The 10939-nt window shown below is 43.0% G+C and overlaps 1 protein-coding gene across 1 annotated transcript in view; it reads right to left on the bottom strand.

Moving 5' to 3' along the window:
- Window positions 1-10939, bottom strand: part of pcnx1 (pecanex 1) — a 129260-nt gene that overhangs the window by 83657 nt on the left and 34664 nt on the right. The window contains 3 exon segments of the mRNA XM_065004398.1: window positions 465-679; window positions 3429-3486; window positions 3603-3696. Of these exon segments, the coding sequence (XP_064860470.1) occupies window positions 465-679; window positions 3429-3486; window positions 3603-3696 (367 nt within the window).

The raw sequence follows: 10939 nt of genomic DNA, 5'->3' as shown, positions 1-10939 counted from the left end.
AGTGACCAATGGGGAACAACTCCTGGTCTAAGGTTAGTGACCAATGGGGGAACAACTCCTGGTCTAAGGTTAGTGACCAATGGGGGGAACAACTCCTGGTCTAAGGTTAGTGACCAATGGGGGGAACAACTCCTGGTCTAAGGTTAGTGACCAATGGGGAACAACTCCTGGTCTAAGGTTAGTGACCAATGGGGGTAACAACTCCTGGTCTAAGGTTAGTGACCAATGGGGAAACACTCCTGGTCTTAGGTTAGTGACCAATGGGGAACAACTCCTGGTCTAAGGTTAGTGACCAATGGGGGGAACAACTCCTGGTCTAAGGTTAGTGACCAATGGGGGGAACAACTCCTGGTCTAAGGTTAGTGACCAATGGGGGGAACAACTCCTGGTCTAAGGTTAGTGACCAATGTCCATTCTTCGGGGGATATACTTCAGTAACTTCACCTGTTAACCAACAAACTAACCTGTCAAACAGAGCCAACAAAGTGAGTCTGTCAAAGTGCAGGCCGACCCACAGGTAAGGCAGCAGCCAGAAACGGTAGTGCTGTTTGGCCTGGTGTGCTGTAGCCGTGGCTTGGTCCTCCAGGTCTAGAGGAGCATCCTGGAGCTCTGGGCTCAGGTCGACATCCTGCTGTTCTAACAACTCTGGGTCAATGGTTAGGAGACGGTTCAGACGGATCTGTAGAAAACAAAACAAAACACACAAAAATAATCAGGGGGAGGGACACTGGCGTACCGGACCCCCCCCCCCCAAGGTTTGGACCCATCTCTGTGAATTCATTCAAGGGTTTTATATTTATTTTCACTATTTTCTACATTGTAGAATAATAGTGAAGACATCAAATCTATGAAATAACACATATGGAATCATGTAGTAACCAACAAAAAAAGTGTTAGAAAATATAATGATTTGTTTATTTTAGATTCTTCAAAGTAGCCACCCTTTACCTTGATGACAGCTTTGCACACTCTTGGCATTCTCTCAACCAGCTTCATGAGGAATGATTTTCCAACCATCTTGAAGGAGTTCCCACATATAATGAGCACTTGTTGGCTGCTGTTCCTTCACACTGCAGTCCAACTCATCTCAAACCATCTCAAATTGGGCTGAGGTTGGGTGATTGTGTAGGCCAGGTCAACTGATGCATCACTCTCCTTGGTCAAATAGCCCTTACACAACCTGGAGGTGTGTTGGGTCATTGACCTGTTGAAAAACAAGTGATAGTCCCACTAAGCACAAACCAGATGGGATGGCGTATCGCTGCAGAATGCTGTGGTTGTCGTGCTGGTTAAGTGTGCCTTGATTTCTAAATAAATCATAGACAGTGTCACCAGCAAAGCACCATCACACCTCCTCCTCCATGCTTCACGGTGGGAACAATCACACCTCCTCCTCCATGCTTCACGGTGGGAACCACACACCTCCTCCTCCATGCTTCACGGTGGGAACCACACACCTCCTCCTCCATGCTTCACGGCGGGAACCATCACACCACCTCCTCCATGCTTCACGGCGGGAACCATCACACCACCTCCTCCATGCTTCACGGCGGGAACCATCACACCTCCTCCTCCATGCTTCACGGTGGGAACCACACACCTCCTCCTCTATGCTTCTGGGTGGGAACCACACACCTCCTCCTCCATGCTTCACGGTGGGAACCACACACCTCCTCCTCCATGCTTCACGGTGGGAACCATCACACCTCCTCCTCCATGCTTCACGGTGGGAACCATCACACCTCCTCCTCCATGCTTCACGGTGGGAACCACACACCTCCTCCTCCATGCTTCACGGTGGGAACCACACACCTCCTCCTCCATGCTTCACGGTGGGAACAAACACACCTCCTCCATGCTTCACGGTGGGAACCACACACCACCTCCTCTATGCTTCTGGGTGGGAACCACACACCTCCTCCTCCATGCTTCATGGTGGGAACCACACACCTCCTCCTCCATGCTTCACGGTGGGAACCACACACCTCCTCCTCCATGCTTCACGGTGGGAACAAACACACCTCCTCCATGCTTCACGGTGGGAACCACACACCACCTCCTCTATGCTTCACGGTGGGAACCACACACCTCCTCCTCCATGCTTCATGGTGGGAACCACACACCTCCTCCATGCTTCATGGTGGAAACCTCACATGCAGAGATCATCCGTTCGTTCACCTCCTCTGCGTCTCACAAAGACACAACGGTTGGAATTAAAAATCTCAAATTTGGGCTCATCAGACTCCACCGGTCTAATGTCCACTGCTCATGTTTCTTGGCCCAACAAGTCTCTTCTTCTTGTTGGTGTCCTTAAGTAGTGGTTTCTTTGCAGCAATTCGACCATGAAGGCCTGATTTGCAGTCTCCTCTGAACAGTTGATGTTGAGATGTGTCTGTTACTTGAACTCTGTGAAGCATTTATTTGGGCTGCAATCTGAGGTGCATTTACCTCTGATGAACTTATCCTCTGCAGCAGAGGTAACTCTGGGTCTTCCTTTCCTGTTGCGGTCCTCATGAGAGCCAGTTTCAACATAGCACTTGATGGTTTTTGCGACTGCACTTGAAGAAACTTTAAAAGTTCTTAATTTTTCAGATTGACTGACCTTCATGTCTTAAAGTAATGATGGACTGTCATTTCTGTTTGCTTATTTCAGCTGTTCTTGCTATAATATGGACTTGGTCTTTTACCAAATAGGGCTATCTTCTGTATACCACCCTTACCTTGTCACAACACAACTGACGCATTTAGGGAAAAAAAATCCACAAATTTACTTTGAACAAGGCACACCTGTAAATTGAAATGCATTCCAGGTGACTACCTCATGAAACTGGTTGAGAGAATGCCAAGAGTGTGCAAAGCTGTCACCAAGGCAAAGGGTGGCTACTTTGAATATATATTTTTGATTTATTTAACACTTTTTTGGGGTTATTGCATGATTGCTTACTATACATGTTATTTCATAGTTGTGATTGATGTCTTCACTGTTATTCTACAATGTAGAAAATATTTTTTTTTAAATATATTTAAAAAAAACTTGAATGAGTCGGTCTGTCCAAACTTTTGACTGGTACTGTAGTTGATACATTAACCCTCCAAAAAGAAAATTGATACATATTTTTAATGTTCCAGAAAGATAAGTGTGTGTTTCTTGGGCTTTGGGACTGAAAAAGTGCTTTGGGTCTTGAAAAAACAAAACAGATTAAAGTAAGACGATACCAGTGTAATGATCCGACTCAGGAAATGAAAAGCTCAAATCAAACCGAGAGCCTGATGCTTCCATTGTTCTTCATGAGTTTTAGGTTTTAGAAAGAAAAAAAAAATCTCTCCACAGAAGCGACGACAGCTACAAGGATGGTAAAAATAAAAAATGACTGACGTCGAGTCAAAACAGACTTCACACACACACACACACACACACGATCACTCACCAGGTCATGAGGGTAAAAGCGAACTGAGGTAGATCTGGAGAGGTGGGAGTCCGTGTCCCTGTTGAGGTAAAACAAGGACAAGGTCACTTCAAAAATGGTAGTCGACACTGGTCAAAAGTAGTGTACTATATAGGGAATAGGGAGCCATTTCCCTGTTGTGGTTGATGAACTAACCATATGTTATTGGAGGCGCGTCGTGTTGCAGGTTCAAAGTTAACCAGGGACATGTCACATCCTTCCGCCTCGTACAAGGAGGAAGTGTTCTTCCCTGGAAACACAACACACACAGCCTGTTACTCTGATTCGAAAACCAACCTAAAGTGTTGGAGAAGTGTAGTAAAGTGTAGTAAAATGTAGTAAAGTGTAGTAAAATGTACCGTACATAAAGATGACAGTGCTGAATAAACACTGCGTGTACATTATGTTATTGCCGTACAGTCTATTTTAAAATTAGTCTTTCCATGCGCAACAAATCACAACAAAAACAACCACACTACACATTAGCAAATTATTCTGTGGTTTACTACAGGTAACGCATTGGAAAAAGAAAAGCACAAATTAAAAATAAATTAAAAATACATAAAAAAATAAGATTTAAACGAAACAAATTAAATAAATAGGAATGGAAGGCTTTGACGGTTTTTTTTGTGATCAACTAGGAGATCGAACTGTCGGTCGCGATCGATTGGTTGGTGACCACTGCCCTATAAAGTGCACAACTTTTAACCAGGTAGCACCATATGTAAGGAATAGGGTTTCGATTTGGGATGCAACCCATGACCACCTGTAGTTAGTCCCACACACTCCGATCTCATTGGCCGATGATATCAGTCCACCAATCAACGGACAAAAAGTCGATCACGATCTTTGGCGACTTCAAACTAAATGCCAAGTCAGTGGCGCCTCATCTCATATCCATTTAAGTCATTTAGCAGACGCTCTTATCCAGAATATCCGACAAGCCAACGTGGCTAGTTGAGGTTTGACTAAACTTTAATTATTTTTACATCCTACACCAATCAAAAAAAAAGGTACAACAACAAAATATTGACTACTGACAGTACGTTGTGATCATAGAATTAGAGAACTAGAATGGACATGAACCTTCTTACGATGGGGATAAAGGTCAGCCATTTTGGTCAGGGAGTAGGTGAACCATGGGCAGCCAGTGCTGTGATGAGATATGGTGTAAAAAAATAATGAAGACTTTATCTGCACCGTTTGTGTGTTAGCTAGCCTGCCGGTTTTAAAGGGATGATTCTATACATGTTTAACTGCCAATATGCCAACATTCCATTGAAACAATGCAGAGTCCATCCACATCAATACACTGGTTGACATCAGTTGATGACAGGACAGACCCAGCTGTAAATACAACCAGTACTGATAATGTAATGTATAATGTAATGTATAATAGGACTCACAGCTTTCCAAGACAACAAAAACCAGTCTGTTTATATATATATATATTTTAGAGGCTATTATTTATATAGAAAACTGGTATAAAACCAAAAAAAATATGACATTTTAGGTTGACAATCCAAATTTCTCATACATGACATGCTTTAAATTAATTTTCCTGCATAAGTACACTTAACAAAAATAGTTACATGAGTTACAGTTCAAATAAGGAAATCAGTCAATTGAAATAAATTCCTTAGGCCCTAATCTATGGATTTCACATGGCTGGGAATACAAATATGCATCGGGTTGGTCACAGATACCTTTAAAAATAAATAATCATAAAACCAGTCAGTATCTGGTGACCACCACTTGCCTCATGCAGAGCGACACATCTCCTTCACATAGAGTTGATCAGGCTGTTGATTGTGGGCCTGTGGAATGTTGTCCCACTCCTCTTTAATGACTGTGTGAAGTTGCTGGATATTGGCGGGAACTGGAACACGCTGTTGTATACGTCAATCCAGAGCATCCCGAACATGCTCAATGGGTGACGTGTGATGAGTATGCAGGCCATGGAAGAACAGGGACATTTTCAGCTTCCAGGAATTGTGTACAGATCATTGCGACATGGGGCTGTATATTATCAGGCTGAAACATGAGGTGATGGTGGTGGATGAATGGCACGACAATGAGCCTCTGGATCTCTGTGAATTCAAATCGCCATCAATAAAATGCAATTATGTTCGTTGTCCGTAGCTTATGCCCATACCATAACCCCACTACCACCATGGGGCACTCTGTTCACAACGTTGACATCAGCAAACCACCATACCATAACCCCACCACCACCATGGGGCCCTCTGTTCACAACGTTGACATCAGCAAACCGCTCGCCCACAAGGTGCCATAGACACCGTCTGCCATCTGCCAGGTAGTTGAAACCAGGATTCATCCGTGAGGAGCACACTTCTCCAGCGTGACAGTGGTCATTGAAGGTGAGCATTTGTCCACTGAAGTCGGTTACAACGCCGAACTGCAGTCAGGTCTCAACCCTGGTGAGGACGACGAACACAGACGAGTTTCACTGAGAGGCTGAGGTTGAGGTGGTCCTGGGTTGGCGTGGTTACACGTAGTTTGCAGTTGTGAGGCCGGTTGGACGTACTGCCAAATTCTCTAAAATGACGGAGGCGGCTTATGGTAGAGAAATTAACATTTTATTTATTTAACCAGGAAGGGCTCATTGAGATTAAAATCTATTTTTTCAAGAGCGCCCTGGCCAAGATAGGCAGCACCAAGTCATTACAAAAAATTAGACAGACCGACAACATGAATTCACAAGAGTATAACAAAAATGTTTTAAAAAAAAGCAAATTAAAAACATTGACAGATCAGGGAATCAGCCTCAAAATCCTTCATCAGTGATTTAAAAACACCAGGTGTTCATTTCTCTGGCAACAGCTCTGGGGGAAATTCTTTAAGTCAGCATGCCAATTGCCAACTGTGGCTTTGGGTTGTGTGACAAAACAGAACATTTTAGAGCGGCCTTTTATTGTCCCATGTACACGTGATCATGCTGTTTAAAATCAGCCGCACTTGTCAGGTAGATGGATTATCTTGGCAAAGGAGAAAAGCTCACTAACAGGGATGTGAACACATTAGTGCACAACATTTGTGAGAAATAAGCTTTTTGTGCGTATGGAAATGTTCTTGGATCTTTTAAACATGGGACCAACAATTTACATTTTTTGTTTATATTTTTTTGTTCACCGCAAAAATCAGAATGCCATTGACTCTACTAGCCATGAATTAAACTGTTTTGGATTACTCCCTGACCAATATGGCTGACTTTTTCACCCCATTCTGGAACTGTGAGGGTTTATGACAGGGATGGACAACTTTGATTGGGGTTGGGGGGTGGAGCCACACAAAAAAAAAAAAAAAAAAAAAAAAATGAACTCATGACGAGCCACAGTGGGGGGTTTGTGTACCCACATCCATAGTCAGAGCCAGTCCAAGCCTTATGGATGCCCTAAGCAACATTTTGTTGGTGGGGGAGGAGGAGGGGGTTTCAGTGGCAAGTTTGCTGCAATTCTATAAGGAGAGAAGATTTAGCGATTTTAATAATAATATTTGACTGGGTGACTAACAAAATCAATTGGGTTCCGCCGGTCTGTAATTCGACCATGATTACTACAAGTTTAGATAGCTGGCCGCTAAACTAACTTAATCATAACAATTGAAAAAACTGCTGACGTAAGCCTCCCGAGTGGCACAGTGGTCTAAGACACTGCATCACAGTGCTAGCTGTACCACTAGAGATCCTGGGTTCGACTCCTGTGTCGGGTGTTGCAGCGATGAATTGTGGGATTATTATAATTTTTCAAAAACTGCTGACGCACAACCAAACTCCAACATTGCACCTAGTCTCATCCCTGGTCTATGACTTAGCCCCTCTAGTAATTGAATACGATCTCTATGGTTGGGATTCCCTCTTGCCATCCACCGTACCTTCTCCGCTATGCAATCTGGTTTCAGAGCTGGTCATGGGTGCACCTCAGCCACGCTCAAGGTCCTAAACGACATCATAACCTCCATCGATAAGAGACATTACTGTGCAGCCGTATTCATCGACCTGGCCACCTGGTTCACCAACTACTTCTCAGACAGAGTTCAGTGTGTCATATCGGAGGGCCTGTTGTCCAGACCTCTGGCAGTCTCTATGGGGGTGCAACAGGGTTCAATTCTCGGGCCGACTCTTTTCTCTGTATATATCAATGATGTAGCTCGTTGCTGGCAATTCTGATCCACCTCTACGCAGACAACATCATTCTGTATACTTCTGGCCATTCTTTGGACACTGTTAACTTCTTGGATATAGGGGGCGCTCTTTTAATTTATGGATAAAAAACGTTCCCGTTTTAAAACCTGTTATGGCTAGCCCTGATTACTGCCCCTTCTGGAGGAATTGGGTACCCATATAAAGCATGATAAATTTTTGTCAAAAGTTGCTAATATATGCATATAAAAAATATTATCGAATAGAAAACACTCTAAAGCTTCTAAAACCGTTTAAATTTTGTCTCTATGTAAAGCAGAAGTGTCAGGGCATGCAGTCTCTCTTGTAATGGAAAAAGTTGGCACCACTTTGACGTCATCGTATACGCACTTACCAAGCAGTTACAACACTGGGGAGAGTCTGTATGTGTTCAGCGCGAAGCCTGCTTTCAATGAGGCGTGTCACTGTGAGAATCGCGCGCTCACGAGACTTTGAGCGTGCCGAAAGGTCTCGGTCACGCCAAAAAAAAGTGTACGCCTATGCGCGCTCTGCAACTTTTCTCTCTTTTCCTCAGGATCGATTGAACAACGTGTGTGTGTCTGTTCGCCCTCACGATGCCTGTGTACCTTTATAACATGTTAAAGCTTAATTATGAACACAGTTTGACAAGTTTACTCGACATATAATATGTACTTTCGACGTTTTGGTGCGCATCCACTTGAAATTTGCCTACATTTCGACCGAAATGTGGCTAGTTTGAGAACCGAAAGACACAGACTTGAAAACTGAACGCTGATTTGGTAAGTATAATCCCTTCCAGGTCTTCTGATGGGAAGAACAGCAAAGGTAAGGGAATATTTATGTGTTAATTTTTTGATTTCTGTCGACTCCAAGATAGAGGAGTCATAATGCTAATGTTGGAGCGCCGACTCCCTATTATAGCCTAGTGAACGCAACCTGTAACGTTAAAAATAAATGTAACACAGCGATTGCATTTAGAAGAAATGTATCTTGCTATACATATGTAAAACATGCATATTTAGTCAAAGTTTATGATGTGTATTCCTTGTTAGCTGACGTTATCTGCCGGAGCTATTTATTTCTCCTGACATTGCAGTAGCATTTTTTGAACGATGCGTCATTGTAAACAGAGATTTATGGATATTTATAGCATATTATTGAAAAAAAATGAATGTACTGTGTAACATGTCCTATTACTGTCATCTGATGAAGATTTTCAAAAGGTTAGTGAAATGATTTTTCTTTTAATCCTGCGTTTGTTGATTGCATATTTTTTCCTACTTGGCTATGCTAATGAGGTATGTCTGCAGTGGTGGTTGGACATAAATATGTGCTATGTTTTCGCCGTAAAACATTTTAGAAATCTGACTTGCTGGGTAGATAAACAACTTGTTTATCTTTCATTTGAGCTATTTTTCTTGTTAATGTGTGGAGGTTAAATATTTTTAGGATTATTTCTTGTTCTTCTTCTTTCTTCTTTCTTCTTCTATCTTCTTCGTTCCCTGCGCCACATTACAGCTGAGGGGGTGTGGGGGGGGTTCCTAAATGGGAATGTGTGTCCCCATGAGGTATTTTGTCACGAAAAGATGCTCGACTATGCATATAATTGACAGCTTTGGAAAGAAAACACTGACGTTTCCAAATCTGCAAAGATATTATCTGTGAGTGCCACAGAAATGATGCTACAGGCGAAACCAAGATGAAATTTCAAACAGGAAATGCCCCAGATTTTGAATGCGCTTTGTTCCAATGTCTCCTTATATGGCTGTGAATGCGCAAGGAATGAGCCTACACTTTGTCGTTTCCCCAAGATGTCTGCAGCATTGTGACGTATTTGTAGGCATATCATTGGAAGATTGACCATAAGAGACTACATTTACCAGGTGCTCCGGTTGGTGTCCTCCGTTGCAATTATTGCGTAATCTCCAGCTGCGTGTATTTTACCATTTTCTTCAGAGGGGAAACCAAACTGCCACGAATGACTTATCATCGAATAGATACGTGAAAAACACCTTGAGGATTGATTCTAAACAACGTTTGCCATGTTTCTGTCGATATTATGGAGTTAATTTGGAAAAAAGTTCGGCGTTGTAATGACTGAATTTTCGGGGGGTTTTCTTAGCCAAACGTGATGAGCAAAACTGAGCGATTTCTCCTACAGAAATAATCTTTTTGGAAAAACTGAACATTTGCTATCTAACTGAGAGTCTCCTCATTGAAAACATCCGAAGTTCTTCAAAGGTAAATGATTTTATTTGAATGCTTTTCTTGTTTTTGTGAAAATGTTGCCTGCTGAATGCTAGGCTTAATGCTATGCTAGCTATCAATACTCTTACACAAATGCTTGTGTAGCTATGGTTGAAAAGCATATTTTGGAAATCTGAGATGACAGTGTTGTTAACAAAAGGCTAAGCTTGAGAGCCGATATATTTATTTCATTTCATTTGCGATTTTCATGAATAGTTAACGTTGCATTATGGTAATGAGCTCGAGGCTATAATTACGCTCCCGGATACGGGATTGCTCGAAGCAACAGGTTAACTAACCTCCAGACGAGCTTCAATGCCATACAACTCCCCTTCCGTGGCCTCCAACTGCTCTTAAATGATAGTAAAATTAAATGAATGCTCTTCACCCGATCGCTGCAAGTACCCGCCCGTCCGACTAGCATCACTACTCTGGACGGTTCTAGACTTAGAATATGTGGACAACTACAAATACCTGGTTAGACTGTAAACTCTCCTTCCAGACTCACATTAAGCATCTCCAATCCAAAATTAAATATAGAATTGACTTCCTATTTCGCAACAAAGCACCTTTCACTCATGCTGCCAAACATACCCTCGTAAAACGGACTATCCTACCGATCCTTGACTTCGGCGATGTCATTTACAAAATAGCCTCCAACACTCTACTACAGCTAATTGGATGCAGTCTATTCACAGTTCCATTCGTCACCAAAGCCCCATATACCACCCACCACTGTGACCTGTTGGCTGGCCCTTGCTGCATATTCGTCGCCAAACCCACTGGCTCCAGGTCATCTACAAGTCTCTGCTAGGTAAAGCCCTGCCTTATCTCAGCTCACTGGTCACCATAGCAGCACCCACCCGTAGCATGCGCTCCAGCAGGTATATTCCACTGGTTACCATAGCAACACCCACCAGTAGCACGCGCTCCAGCAGGTATATTCCGCTGGTCATCCCCAAAGCCAACACCTCCTTTGGCCGCCTGTCCTTCCAGTTCTCAGATGCCAATGACTGGAACTAAGTGCAAAAATCACTGAAGTTGGAGACTTATATCTCCCTCA

The sequence above is a fragment of the Oncorhynchus nerka genome, linkage group LG18 (genome assembly GCF_034236695.1).
Source record: "Oncorhynchus nerka isolate Pitt River linkage group LG18, Oner_Uvic_2.0, whole genome shotgun sequence".
NCBI lineage: Eukaryota > Metazoa > Chordata > Actinopteri > Salmoniformes > Salmonidae > Oncorhynchus > Oncorhynchus nerka.
Note: the sequence above shows the minus strand (reverse complement) of the source record. Positions and strands in the feature narration are given on the sequence as shown.